Source organism: Geotrypetes seraphini, chromosome 7 (assembly GCF_902459505.1).
Source record: "Geotrypetes seraphini chromosome 7, aGeoSer1.1, whole genome shotgun sequence".
NCBI classification, from domain to species: Eukaryota; Metazoa; Chordata; class Amphibia; order Gymnophiona; family Dermophiidae; genus Geotrypetes; species Geotrypetes seraphini.
Window position 1 is genome coordinate 66,533,818 of NC_047090.1, and position 21,024 is coordinate 66,554,841.

General features: G+C 42.9%; 1 protein-coding gene across 1 annotated transcript in view; it reads left to right on the forward strand.

Annotated features, from left to right (window-relative positions):
• The window catches only part of SYT10 (synaptotagmin 10), a 229,693-nt gene that overhangs the window by 11,839 nt on the left and 196,830 nt on the right, over positions 1–21,024 (forward strand). The window contains exon 2 of the mRNA XM_033952384.1: positions 6,230–6,590. Within this exon, the coding sequence (XP_033808275.1) occupies positions 6,230–6,590 (361 nt within the window). The remainder of the gene's footprint in view (positions 1–6,229; positions 6,591–21,024) is intronic.

The window sequence follows — 21,024 nt, forward strand, 5'->3', positions numbered from 1 at the left end:
CTAAGTAGCTAGCAATATATCATTCTCACCTGGATTTGTTATCTGAGCTGCTAGCAAGGCGTTCCTATAGTGTCACTGAGAGACAGAGTGTGGGGAGCAGCGTCGGAGCTAACAACCAAGAAAAAACTGAAAATTAATAATTCATGTGATATGAGGATCTCAGTGTGGATTGTGAAATCAAATGAAACGATAACTCGTTCAATATTGCAATCCTTGTGAGGGCACCTGCCCAACACACCACACCATCATAGAAACCTCATTGTTTGATCATCAATGATATAGTGTAAAAAAGGGAAATGACACCAGTGTTACTCAAAATAATAATAATAATAGCTCCAAAGCTGCCCCAACACAATCAGTCAAACAGAGGAACTGCACAAACATGAAAAAAATCACTTATCTCAATCAGAGCTCAGTGCGAGATGTCAAAACTACCAGAGTAAGGCGGGACAAATAAGCCCGACAGGAACTGCATGTGGCCAAAGAAAGGAAGGCTGCTTCAAAATAAAGGGTTCAACTGAGCTTCAGTTTCTGAGAATTATCCTTCATCAGGAACCATTAAATTTGCAAGCATAAAAGCACAACATCAGGACAACAAGCACTCGTTTTACTAACATTCATTTGTTGGAGTCCTTTAGCTCTGCCACGGATTTTGTGAGCTTATTGTGTGAGTCTGAGGAACGCCGTTGAAGAAAAGAAGTTGTTTCAATACCGGCAGTTGTCTCCCAGTATCGTTCTCTGGTGCCAGAGCTAAGTTTTTTTTTGCTTCTGTATTTTCAGCTTTTCAGTTTAATTTATAAATTATTTATAAAACGATTAAAAGTATAAAAATGATTAAAAAATTTAAAAATTATTACTGTGCACAATAGTGGGTTTTTCCTTCTTTTGATCTTTGAACATTGCTTCACGGGTTTGAGTTTTTTGCCAATGATAATAAGAACGTCAGCTTAAAATCATGAAAGATTGCTGCATGATATAAGGTTTTGAGGCTTTTTCTCCACCTGTTTTAAATCTTAATGTTAGATCTTAGATTGGTAACTGCTGGTGAGTGACGTGTTAAATTTTGGGTTTTAAAGACATTTAAATACCTACATGATATAAATGTGCATGAGTCAAGTCTCTTTCATTTGAAAGGAAGCTCTGGAATGAGAGGGCCTAGGATGAAGTTAAAAGGTGATAGGCTCAGGAGTAATTTAAGGAAATACTTTTTTTTTTTTTTACAGAAAGGGTGGTAGATGCGTGAAACAGTCTCCCAGTAGATACAATGAAAGTAGTGCATGCAAATAGATCTCATGCATATTCATTGGGAAAATCCTGAAAACCCGACTATATTGCAGTCCTAGAGGAGGGACTTTGACACCCCTGTCCTATAGAAGAAGAGATAATGGCTTTATCTGCCATCATGTTTCTATGTCTTAGGAGTTAGAGCTGAGGTGCAGTAATATAAAGGTTGGTGTTTGTGGGGACTGCTTTTGTTTTTTCCCCCAGCTACTGCAAGGTGGTAGATATAAGTGTGTAGCATACTTGGCCTTTTGGATTGCTGGCTACTGGTGGGCAAATGCCATCCCATTTCTCTTAACCATACCACAATTACTGGCAACAAACCAGCTAATAAAAGAAAACTCAAATCCCAACCATATAAAACCACTACCAATTTGCAAGGAATCCCCTTAGATCTATCATTCCCTATAGAAAAAACAACTATTCCTGTTCCGTGCATCCACATCTCATTATCTGACTGCAATACAACCGGAACTAGAGTATATGATCTGCAAGTTAGAAGGTAAATCAAGCATACACTCTAGCAGCATTGGATTGTTCCTAATTTACCAACCCCCCAGGACCCTATTCCAACATTGTCACAAAAATACAGGAAATTATCTCAAATTTAACCTTTCAATATACCAGATTTATTGTCCTAGTAGACATAAATATTCCACTTGAGTCTCAGGACAACACGAAGGCCACCAACTTCCACTGTTCTTGCTGGACAACCAACTAGACCTGAAGTAATCAGGACCTACAAATAAAAGTCACACCCTGGATCTCATATTTTCACCCCCCCCCCCCCCCCCTACGCTCATAACAGAAACTAACTGGACAACAGTCCTTTGATCAGACCACTTATTATTATCCTTCAGCTTCCACAAGAAGCAAGATTAACGCAAACCAATTCTGGAACAAAGCCTCTGAAATGCTAGATACTATTACAACCAGCCTCATAGCTACACTCAACAGTTGGAACAACATATTAGAACAATCCCTTGTTGTACCATTACGTTGCAAAAACAGAAAATCAGCCATGGCCTCGCCTTGGTTCACGGACACCCTAAAAGAGCAGTCTCCCACACCAATTACTGTGTATCAATTAATGTGTATCACCAATTAATGTGTATAAAATTCAAATTCCATATTGCTGAGACAAAAAAAAAAGAACCGCATTACATTCTTGAAATTGAAAGCAATAATTTTAACATAAAAAATGTATTCCACGTAATGCGTACCATGACCTCACCCTTGGTTGTAGGTAAATCAGACATTGACTCCCACCTAATGTACAGATCTTAGCAGACTTCTTCAAAAACAAGATTAAGAAAGTATAATCAGAAGTCAATAAAATTGTCACTGCCCATATATCTATCCAACCAAATCATAAACCTCCAGAATCAAAACTCAGCAAACCAAATCTGGAGCACCTTCCTGCCTTTATCCTAAATAACCACTACTACTCTCCAGAAAAAAGAACTGTCAGCCAGCAACAGCATACTTGACCAATACCTCAGTCTACTTGCTGAAGCCCCTGACCACATGATAGAATGGCTAACAAAACTCTTAATCTTCTTCATCATGGCCAACTATTATCCTAAATGGAGCAAATTGCCCTCATGCTGATCCCCAAAGCCCAAAATGTTGACCTTTCTAGCCTCTTAAATTATAGACCTATAGCTGGAATTCCAATACTAACCAAACTTCTGAAAAAAACACATCAGCAAACAACTCTCCACCTTCGTTGAAGAACACTCTCTTGCCTCCATCCCACTCAATTTGGATCCTGCTCAAATCATAGCAGAGGTTCTTTTATTGAACTTTATCATCAAAATCAAGCAATACTTGAGCGTTGGCCACCAGGCAATCCTCCTTCAATTTGACATATCTGCTGCTTTCAACATGTTTGACCACCAACTATTACTAGCCAAATTCAATGAAATAGGCATCGTAGGAGCCATCCTGAACTGATTCAAAGACTTCCTACAAAACAGACAATATCTTGTCTACAAAGATGGAGCATTTTCAAAAACCTGGCAAGCATTCTGTGGCATACTGCAAGGACCACCGTTATCCCCAATCCTCTATAACCTTTTCATGAGCTCACTAGGCTATATCAAATTGAACAATAATGAATGCAGATTCTCATATTCAGATTCTTCTAATCATCCCAATTAATCGTGATACTAACGACACAACTCTGATAATATCAAATGGAATAGACAAAATACAGAGCTGGTCGCATCCAACAAACACAAACTAAACAGACAAAATCAAAGTTCTATGGTTTCATAACGCTGTACACATGGTTCCTTCCACTGTAGCTCTAACCTCAAGATTCACACTGGATATCAACAAGACGTCCAAGGTCCTTGGAGTTATACTCGACTCCACCCTATCATATATATTTCAAGTATCCAATTTAAGGAAGAACACCTTCTACAATATGAGAGGACTAAGACTAATCTGATTTTTCTTTCAAGAGCTTTACTATTCTGTACTAATGCAAATGCTTATACTGAAACTATAATGTATAATGGTTCAAATTTTATATGCAAAAAGAGTAGAGCCACTCATAAACTTATTTGTCAATTCCTGGTCAACATCAAACAGAAAATTGAAATCGCTTTAACAACTCATACCATCTCCCAAAGGAGTTCGACTCGCTTTTTACTTAACTTAGTACCAAGACCTGGAACAACCTTCCAACTGATATGAGAATGGAAATATTCTAAACAGATTCTGAAAAAAATTAAAAACTCTCTTTTTTGAGAGCATACACACTGTAAACAACTAACTCAATATACCTAGTGTTCTGCTCACATATTTATCTAACAAGGGTATGTAGAAGTCATCTCCAACAAAGCTTCAGATTAATATAATTCTTTATTGCATAAACATCAGATAATACCAAATAATGCAGATAGAGCTCAGATTATATACAAGAATAGACAGAAAATAGAATATCTATATACACCAAATAGAATACTTCTCCATGTCTGGCACGTCCCCTTCCAATACTGATCGGGGAATCTGATTGATCAAGGGAAAGGACCCAGTCTCATAGCAGTAGTACTCCCAATGCTGCAGCATTATTCCCAATCCAGTCTGTGACTCTCAGTCTTTTATAGCACAGCAAGTGCTGAATTTCTCACACACACAGACACTGCTGTTTCTGCAGTAACAACAGGTGTCCCTCTTATCTCCTAACTTTCACAGATGGAATGAGCTCAGGCCCTTCCTAATTACAGTGCCATGAGAGACCTTCCTCGGCCCTTCCTGATAAGACATGAAACAGTATAAGAGATATGATACAAGTTGATAAACAACTTGCTCTCACGAAAGTAAGCTGTAAGGCTGCCTAATTGTCTGGAAGGCAAGGATTGCAGCTAAAAAGCAAGCAGACATGAAGATTCACACCTAATAGCCAAAATGACTACATGCCATGCCCTATCCAGCCATGGGCATAACACCTAGTATCACTAAATCCCATACTTAACTCAGGTGTTATACCAGTACAGTCATGGAACCTCAAACCTCCCTTCCCCATTACTCTGTTAATAACTTGGTTCTCTTCAAACTGCTTATACATTCTCTAATTACGTATATTATAAATCACCTTAAACCTAATTAGGTATAGTGCGACTCAGAAATACTGGATTAGATTAGAGTTACTCCACTGCATACTAGTTACATCCAGTCTGCCCATTACAAATATATGATTCAATTAACTTGTTTCTTTGATATTTCTGGGTCATAGACCACCTAGTATTATCTTAGGTTCCAAATGCTGAAGTTGCCTTCTAATCAAGCCATTGTGACTTCTTGTTTGCCTTGTTGCTTTCTCTGTCAAATACAATTCAACAACAAAAAATATAATTAAAATAAACTTTCTTCCATGTATCTGCCATCATGTATATACAAGTAGTAGTAACAAATTTTGGCCATGCCACAGTTACGACAAAGCTTGTTTTTCTGATGTCCAGGGCATTGACATTTGAATAATTCTGACTCTGCATTGGTTCTTAAACCAAACACCCCATTTAATGATATGTATGATAGCGCTGTATTTCCCCCCATTGACATTACTGTGATATGTGGCACGAATGATTTCTGTCCCTTATTTATCGTCTTATAGTGTCTGTAGTTCTTTTTTAGCTCTTTGTTTACTTAATGACACATTAATAACAATTAACTCCAAGCCTAAGATTTGGCATATTGGCTATGCAACTGTCAAGCTTCAGAGCAACAAATAGTAAAAATTTTGGCTTTTTAGAAAAGTAATATTAAACACATGAAAGATAATTTGATATTTTGAAATATCAAACTGAGATATGTCAAAGGTAACAGCTCTCTTAATTAGAGCTGCTGCTGGCATTGACAATGGCTCTCTTTTTTAAAATAAGAGTTGAGTACAGAGAAATTCTAGTAACCCAAAATGTTTTGTTTCCTTTTTGACTTTTTTTGCAACATTACTTGATTAACCCCCCTCCCTATTATGAAGCCACATGTTAGGGTTTTTCACCAGCTGCAGCGGTAAAAGCTAAAATGGTCATATAATTCCTATGAGTGCTGGAGCTTTTACCACCATGGCTGGCAATAAAAAATGCTAATGCAGCTTCATAAAAGAGGATGTAATAGAGATGGCTTAAAGGCAGCCATGCCTATGAGAACAGATAACATTTTTTTGTTTCATATTCATAGAGCTTTGATGTGATAATTTCAGCATGGGTTAAAAAGGTTTTGCTTAGGCTTGACTGTTCAGAGAAAGACTGTTCAGGGAAAATGAAACAGAATGTTCTGGGGTGATTTTAAAAGTATAAAATGACCTTTAAATACAGCCAATAACTATATTTTCTTTTTTAGATTATCATAATTTGCCTTGATCATTTCTGTATTTTTGTCATATGTTCCTGATATTCTAATGCTTTTCTTTTTTTTTTTTTTTTTATTCTATTTGCAGACATTTCAGTCAGTCTGCTAGCAGTAGTCGTCAGTTTCTGTGGGCTTGCTTTGCTGGTAGTCTCTCTCTTTGTCTTTTGGAAACTATGTTGGCCGTGTTGGAGGAGCAAACCCCTTACTACTACTGCTGCTAACGCCATCCCTCAAAGTATATCTCGTGCTCCTACAGAGGTCATGGAAACCAATGAAAAAAAGGAGATCAAAGAAAATGGCAAATGTTCTGTAAAAGTACTTGAGGCTGCAATGAAAATTAGCCACACATCACCTGACATTCCAGCAGCGGTCCAAACTGCATTGAAGGAACACCTATTAAAACATTCACGGATACAAAGACAGATCACTGAGCCTACATCTTCTTCAAGGTAAGAGGTATCTGTAGTCATATTACCAAATGCTTTGTGTGCTAACTGGACGGTTCAGTGCACATAGAACACTAGACAAATTTTATAAAACCTCCCCCCCCAAAAATAGTACTGGTCCTTGGGCACAGTTTCCATTTGGCCAGTTAGTGATGATCACTCTCTCCTCAACAATGAATTTCCTGTCCTATTAATTCTCTTTCTTCCTCCCCTCTTAAAGTCAATTCAATTTGTTACCTTTGCTTAATCTTCTCTAAACCGCATAGAACTTCACGGTATTACGGTATATAAGCTGTTATTATTATTATATTCAGGGCTGGCAAACTATGTTCCTTTAAGCCAGGGGTCTCAAAGTCCCTCCTCGAGGGCCGGAATCCAGTTGGGTTTTCAGGATTTCCCCAGTGAATATGCATGAGATCTATTAGCATACAATGAAAGCAGTGCATACAGATAGATCTCATGCATATTCATTGGGTGAATCCTGAAAACCCGACTGGATTGCGGCCCTCGAGGAGGGACTTTGAGACCCCTGCTCTAAGAGGAGTGCATGAGCAATTATTTATACATTCTGGGAGAGTAACAGATTTTACATTGTTGCTCACAAAAATACACTCAAATCTGTTTTTTAGAACTAATTGCTTACATGAAAAAACTTTTTATAACTTGCCGCTCAAACAAAAAAATAAAATAAAAATTTGAATACACCTTGCCAGTCCTTAGAGGGAGTTTTGCTGGCAGGCCAAAGTTGCCTGGGTAAGCAGTCCTAAAGTTAAGTGGAAAACTTTGTTTGTAATCTGGATACTCCTCCTGATTTTGAGTTGAAAGGATAAAGTTAATTGGATAAAGGTGTGGGGATATGCTGTCGTTGAAATGAAATAGGAAATGTCAAAATTAATGTGTTTTGTTTTGTTTCATTCTGGAATCCAAACTGCACTAGACACTAATGAGTGCCTAACATAGCAAGCATGTCCTAATACAGGACACGCTAAAGCATCCTGCATGAGTTTTGTTATCTGCTCACATTAAGCATGGTATTGTTTTATTTATTTATATATATACATATATATACGTATTCCTGCTATCATCCAATGCTTCCAGACTATTTATTTATTTTTTGAGGGGGTTTATTGGAAGGAGAATAGGTATGGATGCCTACTAGTATGCTGACATTATTGCTGCACTAACTATTAGCAGGTCCATTTTACAGGAGCCCTTAGTGCCTCCTAAATAGGAGGCTGTAAGGCCTGGATTCACTAAACTGCACTGGTTTTTTAGGCACCGCTTGGTGCCTAAGCTCAGTAAAAAAATAATAATAATTTAAAAGACATTTTAAACTTAGTTTCAAGGTGCCTACCAGTGCCTATAGAATCGGCAGTGGAATCGCACCTCCATAGGCCCTTTAGACTGCGTAATGCCAAAATGGGCATGGCTAACACTGGAAGTGGTATTAGGCGGCCTAAAGCGCACACAGAGGCACAATTCACATCAAAGGTAGGAGCCAGAAATGTAGGCCTGGAAAACCCTGGCCTACATTTCTGGTGCCTACCTTTGCTGAAGGCGTGATTCTGTAAGTGGTGTTATCGCATGATTGACACCCGATCAGCAGCTGCCGACCATAGTGGCAATTAGAGAATCTAGGCCTAAATGCTCCTGCATTAATTTTTTTTTTTTTTTTTTTTCGAATATCCTTGCACTGATGGTAACACACATGGCCAGAAATGACACAAATAGAAAAAGGTTATTTTTATGGCCACATTAGAAATAGGCGAGGAGGGGCATAATCAAAAAAAACGTCTAAGTCTCCTTTTGGCCTAAGACCTTAAACATTGAAAGTAGAAGCAGGGAAAATATCCATAATAAAAAAAAATGTCCAAGTGGAGGTTTTTTTTGATAATGGCCTGCCTCTACATTCAGCTGTTTAAACGCCCAGACCACCACTACATCTACACTTATACCCCGAAGACGTCTACCCTTATACCCCATAATGAACCAAAAAAACGCCTAAGCCCCAAACATCCAACACAAGGGCTTTTAGGCGAAGGAGGAGCCAGTCCTTCACCTAAAAGCTGGATTCTGTAACCGGTGTCTGTCAAAAACAACATCGGTTACAGAATCCACCCCCCCCACAACATCGGGGCAAGAGGGAGTTTGGGGGTGCCGCGGGGCAAGAGGTCTTGGACTCCCTCTTGCCCCGATGTTGTCGGGGAGGTCGGGGGTGCCATGGGGCAAGAGGGCTTGGACTCCCTCTTGCCCCAAATGTAATCGGGGAGGGGGGGGGGGGGTCGGTGCCGCGAAGCAAGAGGGCTTGGGCTCCCTCTTGCCCCGATGTTGTGTGTGGGGGGGTGATGTATCGCGGCAGGAGAGATGCCTCTTCTCCCTACCGCGATGCCATCACTCCTCTACCCGAACTGCTGCGACCCGTGGCAGGAGAGATAGGGCGCGATCATTGCTGTAGGGGGTAGGCATGTTGCTGGGGGTCGCTGAGCTGATTGCAGCAGCCACGATCAGCTCAGCAGTCCCTTTTTCAGCACTTAGGCCTGTTTTGACTTCGTCTAAGTCAAAACGTATAAGTGCCGACTAGGCAACCTGCCTAAGGTTTTGGTTATACCTGCTGCATGCCTAGGTGTAGGTTGGCCCACCTTCCGCCCTTTCCCCTCCTCTAAAAACGCCTCTTTTCTCTCTGTGCGTTTAGAGGCAGGGGAAAGGCCTAAGCAGGTTTTAGATACGTCTAAAACCAACTTTGATTATGGGTACTTGGATGATCAGGCTTTTTGATCGTCCAAGTAGCCATTTAGGCCACTTTTTAGACTTTTTTTTTATTTTTTATTATTATTATGAACCCCTTAGTGCGCAAGAAAAACCATTTCTTTGAATATTGATTTTTATTGTTGTAAGAATTAATTCTGTCGGTTTCTACTTGTCCTGATTTGGTGTTTTGGGTTTTTTTTTCCAAAATCTTTATTCATTTTAAAACTTTGTCCTGATTTGTTTTAACATTTTATGTATGTAACCATTTCATAAACCGTTTTGATATAAAATGGTATAGAAATTTTTTAAATAAATAAATAAGGGTATTCTAAACCCATTTTCTAGCACAGCTTACTAAAAGAGCCCCCATATTACCAAAACAAAAGAGAAAACAAAGGATATGTCATTTTATTTCTGGTGGTATATTTTTTCTTGCACTACCCTGACCATCATTGCGCTTAAGTAGTTTTAGGTTAGGTTATTTATTCTTGATATACTGCTATTACTGCAGCACAGATCAAAGCAGTTTACAATAGAAACCTAAACAAGAAAAGAGTTACAATTTTTGACAGGAAAAGAACAATCTCACAGACAAAAGAAAAGAATAGTAGGCTACAGCCTGTGTTTATCACCAGAACCTCAACTCCTATTCCATATAAGCCAAACAAAATAGATGGGTTCAGTATGAATTTAAAAGCAATAAACAATTCTTCTCTTAAAGGTTTAGGAATATTATTCCATAAATACTGCACTAAGAAATAAAAGCACTTTTGCAATTTTTATCAAGGTGTGCTGATGAAACGGAAGGAAGGACCAAACAATGGTCATTAAGGGAATGCATTTGTAAAGGAATATATGAGACAGTTAAGCCAAATAACTAGGTGAATGATCATGAAGAGCCTTGATGCTGAAGAAAAGGAATGAAAATGGAACTTAAACAACCAGTGTAACTGGATTCATAACGGGCAGACAGGGTCATATTTACAGGTTCAACACAGAACGTGAGCTGCACTATTCTGTTATGTCTGACATTTTAATTGGTATTCAGGGACACCAGCTAACACAATGTTATAATACTAGAGTCTTGAAATTGCCTAAGGCTCCCCCGTGCTAAAAACTGCTATCGCAGTTTGATAGAAGAAGGGAGTAAGTGTGCAATAGTCTTTATAACATCAGAACTAAAATGAATGCATACTGCATGTATTTGAGTTAGAAACTGAATCTGTCAGAACTGAAGTAAAAAAAGATAGGGGTTAGCCTGACGTCAGGGGCAGAATCGCAGCAGAGAGAACGTGTCGCCCGCTGAGGACCATGGGCAGCTGCAGGGATCGCTATAACACCAGCGAGCCTGCAGGCTGCCCTATTAGCCTTAAGGAGGTAAGAGCGGGGAAGGTGCAGGCTTGTGGGGGGAGCAGGTGTTCGTTCGTGGTGGGGGGAGCATGCCTTTGTGGTGGGGGGAAGCAGGCCTTTGTGGCGGGGGGAGCAGGCCTTCGTAGAGGGAGCAGGCCTTCGTGGGGGAAACAGGTCTTCATGGCGGGGAGCAGGCCTTCATGGCAGGGAGGCAGGCCTGTGCAGAGGGAGGAGGAGGAAGAGTTCCTTTGGTGGTGGGGATGCAGGCCTGTGCAGAGGGAGGAGGAGGAAGGAGTAAGAGAGGGGAGGGTAGATGCCAGACCTGGGCTGAAGTGAAGGGAAGAGAGAGACTAAACCAAAAAGAGGAAGAGGAAAGCAGAGGAGAGGTACTGGAGAGAGAGGAGAGAGAAATGCAAGACCACAAGGGGAAGGGAACAAGAGGGACAGATACTGCTCCAAAGTAGGTGGGCAGGGTGCAGGATGTCAAGAGAGATAGTAGGAGAAAGCCTGTACCTGGGGAAGGGGATACAGGAGGTAAGGTGGGGTCCATTGCTGCAGCTGTGGGGGGGATTGAAATGAAAAAAAGGAAAGATGCCAGACCTCCGGGGGGAGGAAAGGGAAATGGAAGATGGATGGTTAGCACGGAGAAAGAAGGAGAGCCTGATCAGAAGACAACCAGACCAACATGGGACCAACAAGATTTGAAAAATGACCAGACAACAAAAGGTAGGAAAAATAATTTTATTTTCTGTTTTGTGATTACAATATGTCAGATTTGAAATGTGTATCCTTCCGGAGCTGGTGTTGGACCGCAAACGTGAGCTAGGATTTAATAGAAAGAGGAAACGTATTTTTTGTTTGTTTATTTTGTTTACACCACAGGACCAGGGTGGGTAGGAGAGGGCAAAGGGGGTGAAGAGGCTATAAAATAAACCCACCATGATGTTTGGAAAAAAAAACCACCCAATTGGGCAGGAAAATCGAATCGAATCAAAAAATCAATTCAATAGGCTGAATTGAATCGAATCGAAATTTTTTTCCTTAAATCGGGCAGCACTAGTGGATACCAATTATACTTACCATGATGAATCTTGAAAGAAGTAATGAGTGATCTACACGATCAAAACCAGACTGAAGGACCAAAGAGACTAGTAAGGTTTATACAGGCTTTATTGAATTGTACACTCAACTCACTTAGGAGAGAGGTCAGAACTCTCAACTGTGACCTTAGTGGAAGTCAGATGGTTGACGGTGTAGAGCAAAGACTTTGTCAATATGATCAGTTAATAATTGGGTAAAAATTACTACTTCATTCATTTTAGAAAAGAAACATAAATTAGACACTAGAGCTTATTGATGCCCAGATGTAACGCGATGATGTCACACGCCTGTGCGAATGCTTGTGATATTACTGCGTTGCATCCGCGCATGCACAGATGCCCTCCGAACGTGGGCCTTAGGTGGAAGCTTTTCAAAACTCGGACAAAGTGCCGGGTTTTAGATAGCTGTTCAGACGTCCGGACAATGCCCTGTAAAAAGAGGGAAAATGTGGATGTCTGGTACCCTAGAGTAGCCTGAACTTTAAAATTTTGTTTGAAGGTTTTGTTTCTTTTTTTTTCTGAAGCTATACACTGTAAGGTGTGGCTGATAGTAGTGCTGGCTGGGTGTGGCTACAGCACAGCCATCTAAAACTTTGAAATCTTCTTTTTGCCTAAAGGAATTGTTTGAGGAAGTGGGTTTTTTTTTTTTTTTTTTTTAATGTGACCTTGGTTGCTGGACTTTATAGAGCATTAAAGCCAATACTAATACCAGAGACTGTGGGTTTGTGGGCTGTGGCTGTAACAGTCTCACAGAGAGTACAGTGCTGTGTATTGGGTTGGAAGGATGGGATGGAAGGATATAGCTGAGGGCACAGCTCTCCCTAACCCCAGCTGACTGGTGAGGTGGGCTTGGTACCAGTTCAGTTACAGTAAGAGCCTGGTTAATGCTACACAGCATAGAAAAAGAAAAGTTTTTTGGGTTTTTTTTTTCCCTTTTTGGGTTTAAAAGACAAACCTGAGGAACTGGCATGCTAATGATGTCATGTGGATTAAAAGTTGTCTTTGCCTGTTTGAAAAGACAAACCTGAGAGATTGAAATATACCTGCTGTTAGGTGGATTACAAATTGGATGTTGAACTTGAAACGGCCAGTGCTTGAGATGTCCTGACATAAATAATAGAATGCACTGTGAAGCTTAAATAACGAAAAGTTTTGGGGGGTTTTCCCTCAAAAGGAATATGGTTTTGCTGTTTTCTTTTTCTGAGGACTAAAGCAATACTTGGTCTGTTACAGGGCACAACTTAGAACCTCCAGAGTTTGCACAGCCATGGGCCTGGAAGCCATAGTACCTTAGTGCGCAGGTCACAACCAACTCTCTCCTTGTGACAGGGGACCCTGGGTATGGTTTCCAAGCAACCTGCTAGGTGTCCCTGTCACAGGGGAAAGCAAGAGAGCTGGGGGGGGGGGGGGGGGCAGGGAGAGGAAATGCATGCCCTCCCAACTTACCAGTTGGCCCACCAAAAATTGCTTTTTGGCTCTGTCACTGTGGTGTGGGTATCTTCCCAACATCCTTCACTGTAAAGGCTGAAGGAAAGAATTTATTCAATTTTTTAACTATGGTCTTAACTTCCCTGAGTGCATCTCTCTCTCTTCATCCCCCCTCCCAGTAATTTAATAGCTCACTTGACTCCCTTATGTTTTTCTTGTTCTTACTGTAATTGAAAATGGTTTTCTTATAACCTTTTGCCTCTTTGACAGGTGTCTTGTCAAATTCTTTCTCAGCCTGCTTTACTAATGTTTGATATTTACTTTCAGTGTTGAAAATCGGAAGATGTATTATAAAGTATTGCTTTCCTTAAAGGATACCTTTTAGGCTTCAATAGCCTCCTGCACCATCCTCAGACCTTCCCCCCCCCCTTTTTTTTTTTTTTTTTTAATAATGTGTGGAATACATTTTATCTGGGCTTCTATACGTTTTAATCCTTATAACTGCTTCTTTTAGTTTCCTTATAAGTAGTTTCCTACTTTTATCAGTCTCCTTTTTTAAAGATATGCAATATGTTACTACATAGTAACAGTAGTTTTATTTATTTCTCTATCTTTCTCCAGTCATTATCCCAAATTTGATTGCATTATAATTAATACTTCCAAGCGGCTCTATCAGTTTTACTCCTTGCATCAGATTTTATATTCCAGTGAGATTTAAATCTAAAATATCCACTTTACCTTCCACCCCACACCTTTAGTTGTAGAACCAGTCATGAACTATAATAGTCATTTATGGCAACTAGAAACTTTATCTCCCTAACTTTTCTGATAACTTTCACAGATGAGGATAAATAAACATGCAAAACGTTAGTGTTTTGTTTTCAAGAATTCACCTGTGGCCTGCTCCTACAAGACCACAGCATACGCTAGTCTACGTCAAAGAGACAGTGTAAACAACTTACCTTTGGCCTGGAGTCCCAGAGTTAAAGTTGTGTCCTTTAGTATTCAACACAATCTGGCCTAACAGCCCTAAAGTCCAGAGTTACACTTTCCAGCAAGATTCCAAGATAAACTTGGCTTAACTTAACGGAACTTCTGCTGTTTACACTTTTGTGGTGGAAGCATAGGGTAGAGGATATCTCTTCTCGGGGCCTCCTTGTTCTTCTCTGCTAAAGGGCTTTTATTTCCTGCTCTCTTCTGGCCATACAAGCTACCATCCCTATTCTTAAGATGGCTCTGCTTGTCTTGTCTCACCCACTCCCTTACATATGAGTAAAAGTCAATTTAATTGGCATACGTTTTTGAATATAGAATTCTCTCTAAGAAAGGAAAAATCATTTCAGAAGAATTTTATTTGTTCATGAAACATTAGCTTACAATTTTTATATTATGGTACTATGGGCTAGATTCACAAAGCAAACCGATCGTGTACTGATCGGTTTGCGAGCCTTTGCGACCCGATTTCCCTCCGACCCGATTCACTAACCTGTGTAGCAATCCCATCCTGATCCATGCATGCAAATGAGGGGAATCGGCAGGCAAAGCAGGAAGGATGCGATTCACTACCCTTTTTTCCTGACTTGCCAATCAAGAACAAGTGACTGGTGAGGACCAGTCGCTTGTGTAAAAATCTGCTCTGCCCTGACTCTTCCCTCTGGCTCCCCTACTCTCTCTGCCTCCTCTGACTCTCCTGCTGTCTGCCTGCCTGCCCTGACTCTCTCTTGCTCCCCCGACTCCCCTGCTCTCTGCCGTGACCTGTTCTGTGCCTGCCTCGACACTCCTGCTCTCTGCTACCCTTCCCCGCAGTGCGAGCCCATGGTTTTAAAGCGGGGCTGCACTATGGGAAAGGGCGACAGAGAGCAGGAGGAGAGTCCAAAATTGCCCACCCCCGACCCAACCTGACACCCCTCCTCCCCATACATAAATGTTGGGAGCAGGAGGGGTGCTCAGTCCCTCCTGCTCCATAGGTCTCCCTCCAGCGACTAACACGGCCCACCCCCCGGCCCGGGCCGACACCACACATAACTAAAAGTTGGGAGCAAGATGGGTGCTCAGTCCCTCCTGCTCCTCTGTACTCCAGTTATGCATCTGCCTGGGCCTTAGGCCCCCCCCTCGGTGTATCATGTGATGCACAGGGAGGAGCCTAAGGCCCTGATTGGCTCAGGCGCTTTGGGCTTCTCCCCCCTAGGGATGGGCCTGAGGCGCCTGAGCCAATCAGGGACTTCCTTAGGGCTGATTGGCTCAGGCCCCTCCCAAAGGGGGAGGAGCCCGAGGCACATGAGCCAATCAGGGCCTTAGGCTCATCCCTGTATATCACATGATGCACCGGGGCGGCGCTTAAGGCCCAGGCAGATGTGTCGCTGGAGTCCAGAGGAGCAGGAGGGACTGAGCACCCTCTTGCTCCCAACTTGGAGGGCCAAGGGTGGGCCGGCCGGGCTGGTAGGGGGGGTGGGATGCCTATGGAGCAGGAGGGACTGAGCACCCCCTCCTGCTCCCACCTTTTAAATACTGGGGTGTCGGGTCATGTCATGCTTGTCGGGAGGCTTTTTTTTTCATTTTTTTTTTATAGGCCTGAAATTTTGCAGCTTCTCCTGTCACTACTGTCAGGGTCTGCACATGCTCAAGGATCGCTCTCTAGTGATCCATGCCATAGTTAAATGACTTCTTTACGTCGGTCTTCACGAGGGAGGACACATCCAACATTCCGGAACCAGAGGAAATAGAAAATGGAGATCAAGATAGCAAGCTGGTCCAACTAGAGGTGAGCCAGGAGGATGTCCTCAGGCAGATAGACAAGCTAAAGAGCGACAAGTCGCCAGGTCCGGACGGCATTCATCCAAGGGTGCTCAAGGAATTAAGGAATGAAATAGCAGAGACACTTCAGCAAATATGCAACCTATCCCTAAAAACTGGAGAGATCCCGGAGGACTGGAAAATAGCTAATGTCACGCCCATCTTCAAGAAGGGTTCAAGGGGCGACCCGGGAAACTATAGGCCGGTGAGCCTCACATCGGTCCCGGGAAAGATGATGGAGGCGCTGATTAAGGACAGCATCTGTGATCATATCGAAAAAAATGGACAGCTAAGGTCGAGCCAGCATGGGTTCTGCAAGGGTAGGTCGTGCCTCACAAACTTGTTGTACTTCTTTGAGGGGGTAAATAGCCAGGTGGACAAAGGTGAACCCATAGACATAATTTACCTAGACTTCCAGAAAGCCTTCGATAAGGTACCACATGAGCGGTTGCTCAGGAAGCTATGGAATCATGGGGTGCGAGGGGAGGTCCACCGATGGATCAAAAACTGGCTGGCAGACAGGAAGCAGAGGGTTGGTGTAAAGGGTCACTACTCGGACTGGCAAGGGGTCACGAGCGGGGTTCCTCAAGGGTCAGTGCTAGGACCGCTCCTGTTTAACATATTCATTGATGACCTGGAGGCGGGAACAAAATGTGAGGTCATCAAATTCGCAGATGACACCAAACTATTCAGCAAGGTTGAAACCACGGTAGATTGCGAGGATCTCCAAAGGGATCTTACGACACTGGAAGAATGGGCGAAAAAGTGGCAAATGAGCTTCAACGTAGGGAAATGCAAGGTCATGCATATAGGGAGAAGGAACCGAATGTTCCCTTACAAAATGGGGGGATTAATGCTAGGGGTCAGTAAGCTGGAAAGAGACCTGGGAGTGATGGTAGACACGACATTGAAGGCGTCGGCACAGTGCGCCACAGCCTCGAGGAAAGCAAACCAAATGTTAGGTATCATTAAGAAGGGTATCTCGACCAGAACGAAGGAAGTCATCCTGCCACTGTACCGGGCTATGGTGCGCCCGCATCTGGAATACTGTGTACAGTACTGGTCACCGTACCTCAAAAAGGACATGGCAATGCTTGAGGGAGTCCAGAGAAGAGCAACTAAACTGATTAAGGGTATGGAAAACCTTACATACACTGACAGACTGAAGAAGCTGGGGCTGTTCTCCCTGGAAAAGCGGAGACTCAGAGGAGATATGATAGAGACCTTCAAGATCCTGAGGGGCATCGAAAAGGTTGACAAGGACAGATTTTTCAATTTGAAAGAAACCACAAGAACAAGGGGTCACTCGATGAAATTGAAGGGGGACAGGTTTAGAACAAACGCAAGGAAATTCTTTTTCATACAGAGGGTGGTGGACACATGGAACACCCTTCCGGAGGCCGTGATAGGAAATAGCACAGTACAGGGTTTCAAGGAAGACCTGGATAGGTTCCTGGAGGACAAAGGGATTGAGGGGTACAGATAAGAGCAGTGGAAGGTTTAGAGATAAGTGTAGAGGTAGGTATAAAATTAGTCAGGGACCGCTGCTCAGGCAATATGCCTGAAGGGCCGCCGCGTGAGCGGACCGCTGGGCAGGATGGACCTCTGGTCTGCCCCGGCGGAGGCGACTACTTATTTACTTATAGGTGGGGGCGTGTCAACGATTGTCCCCATTTGCATGCAGGCCTTTTGTGAATTCATCGGCCTGCATGCAATCGGGAACAGATCGGACATGGAATCAGGGGATCTCAAAGTCCCTCCTTGAGGGTCACAATCCAGTCGGGTTTTCAGGATTTCCCCAATGAATATGCATGAGATCTATGTGAATGCACTGCTTTCAGCTTTCAATGCATATTCATTGGGGAAATCCTGAGAACCCAATTGGATTGTGGCCCTCAAGGAGGGACTTTGAGATCCCTGCTTTAAGCTGAGCATGTGAGCATTTGTTCATATATTGTTGTAGTGTCGCTCACAGATTTTATATGATTGCTCATAAAAATACTTGCGAATCTGGAAAATTGTTGCTTTTTTGAACTTGTTGCTCACACAAACAACTTTTTTAGAAATTGTCGCTCACAAGAGGAGAAATTTGCATGCATCTGGCATAGTAAAGGAGGGGGGGCTGACATCCCCAGACGCTGTCTTAGTGGGGGTGCTAACACCTCTCTTCCTCGCTGCTTCCTGGTCCCCCCCCACCTCTCCCTCCACCTCACATGTGCCTTATCTTCCCCCCCATGCCTCTAACTCTTTGCCAGTGCAAGCAGCAGCTCAAACTTCCTACTCGTGTCAGCCTCGGCTCTCTCTCTGAAGTCACTTCCTGGTCGTGGGACCAGGAAGTGACATCAGAGGGAGAGCCAAGCCCAGCATGGGCAGCAGGTTGGAGAAGCTCCCTCTTTTCCCCCCTCCACTCCTGCACAGCTCCCTCTACCCCAATGTGCAACATGTCTCCCTCTCTCTCTCTCTCACTGTCCAACATCTCTCTTTTCCTCCCTTACTGCAAAGGGAGCTGGGAAAAAGAGAGAGAGGGATCCATGGTGCATCCATCATATTTCCCTTAATCATCCTCGGGACCATGTGCAACATTTTTCGTCCCTGCCCACCTGCCCCATGGCCAACATTTCTCCTTCTTTCACCCGTCTCCAGCACCATGCCACATCTCTCCCTCCATTCCCTCTACCACTATGTCCAACATTCCTCCCTGTTGAATCCCTTTCAGTTTTTCCCACTGTTCCCTCTCCACCACCATAACATTCCTCCCTTTCATCTTTCTCTTCTCCATGCATCTATACCTCACTCCTCTCCCTCCATATGCAGAGTCCCACCTAAATTATATTTCTACGAAGGCAGGACTCAGCAGAGAGGAAGGTCAGAGCAGAGCTTACAGGGGTGTTCATAATGCTTTCTTAGACATATATCAAAAGGTTGTTCTTAGAAAGGCTTTTATGATTTTAATATGTATGCTTAAAGAAATAGAATTTAGGCTGGAGTTGGGACCCGGCAGAGAGGAAGGCCTGAGTATGACTGGGAACGCTGCTGTTGCTGCTGCCGGCTCTTGAGGAGATTGCGGAGCACAATACTATGCCGACTGCCCCCCCCCCCTTGCTGGTACACCACTGGTACTGCAGAATTTTTTTTTAAAGTTGGTACTTGCTGAAGCAGTTAATCATGCAGGGTAGTTAGGCTCCGGAGCACACTGTATGTTGCACTGATTCTCCTGTGCTCCTCTGCTGCACAGCTGCAGTGAGTGATGGTGGGCTTGAGTAACAAGATCCTTGAGGGGAGGTCTCGCACATCGCCAAGGCTCACTACTGAGAGAGCTCTCCACCAATTTGATTGCCATACATCAGTGGCGTACCTAGCATGTGTGATATGATAAACACTTTCAAAAAGAATGTGGTAAAGTTCAATAAAATAAATCAAACAGACACTGCATAGACCAGATCACTACAACATGAAGGAAAAAGCCTCAGAAAGGGCCCTCCCACCTCACCAAAACGGCTTAAAGAGGCAGTCGAGCGGTCACCTCACTGGCAAAAAACCTTCAATTTATGTTTGTGTCTTATGCTGTGCTGTACATTCCCAATAAACATTAAATATATAGGAATAAAATCCACTTATCCTGCTGATCGGTACACCTCACGGTACCTAGCATGTGTGACACCCGGGGCCCATCATTTTTTGGCACCCCCCCATCTATATGAAAAACATGATTTTTAGTAGCAAGCCACACATCACATATGAGTACCTAGGAAAAGGCAGCATCTTACATACTGCAGTGAGAAGTAAAACAGCAATACACCCATTATAAAACTAAACAAGCCAGACTAGTACAGATCAATCCTAACAGAAAACCATGTCTTTCAAACACACAGAACACAGAAAACACCTTCGCCTAGTATGGAATAAGTAATTACAAACTAACCCCTCCCCCTTTTACAAAACTGTAGTGTGGATTTTAGCCACGGTGGTAACCAGCTCTGAAGCTCATAGAATTCTGAGCATCAGAGCTGCTACCACCACGGCTGGCGCTAAAAAACGCTCCAAATTTTGTAAAAGGGGGATAAAATAGAAATACATAGACAAAGGTTAAATTGAACCAGCAAGAAGCTGGACTCTGCATACAATGCAACACCACAGAAACAGTGACGCATATCTCCTAAAGCAATAAATAAATAGAAAATTTTTGTTCTACCATTGTCTTTTCTGGTTTCTGCTTTCCTCATCTTCTTGTTACTCTTTTCCTTCCATCCACTGTCTGCCATCTCTATGCCCCTATATGGCATCTTCTCTCCTTCTATGCCCCTTCCAGAAACTGTATGCCTCCCCCTTCCATCTCTCCTTTCACCCCCATTGGTCTGGTATCTGTCTCCTCTCCTTCCCCCTGCTCTGCCATCTCTCTCTCCGCTTCCTTTCTCCTGTTCTTCCCTGGTCTTCCTTCTCAATTTATTTTCTGCCTCTATCTAAATTCTTTTTTACTATTCAGTCCTCAATTTCCCTCTTTCACTGTGTCTACCTATAGCTTGCCACCTCTTTCCCTCACCCCTTTCAGAAACTAACTCTGTCCTCTTCCCTCAATCCTGCATGTGCCCTTTTTTTCTCTTTTAACATGCAGGATTTTTTTTCTTTCTCCTCCCCACTGCCTTCCAGCATCTGCTCCCCCTTTCCCTCACACTTGCATTCAGCAGCTGCCCCTCCTCTCCCCCACACTTCCATTCAGTGTCTGTTTCCCTTTCTCTACCCCTTCCATCTTCTGTTCACCCTCTATCTCGCCCCTTCCATTCACTGCCCTCTGGCTCTTTCCATCTAGTGTCCACCCTCTCTCTCTCTTCCATATGGCATCGTCCCTCTTTCTATGCTCCTTCCATAAACTATCTATCCCTTTCCCCTTCTCTCCTTTGTACATGATTGATTTCAACTCTGTCACCTCTCTGTTTTTCTCTCTCTGTCACCACCCCCTCCCCTATGCTCTGGCATCTCTCTCTTCTCCTTTCTTTCCTTCCCACCTCACGGTCTGGCAT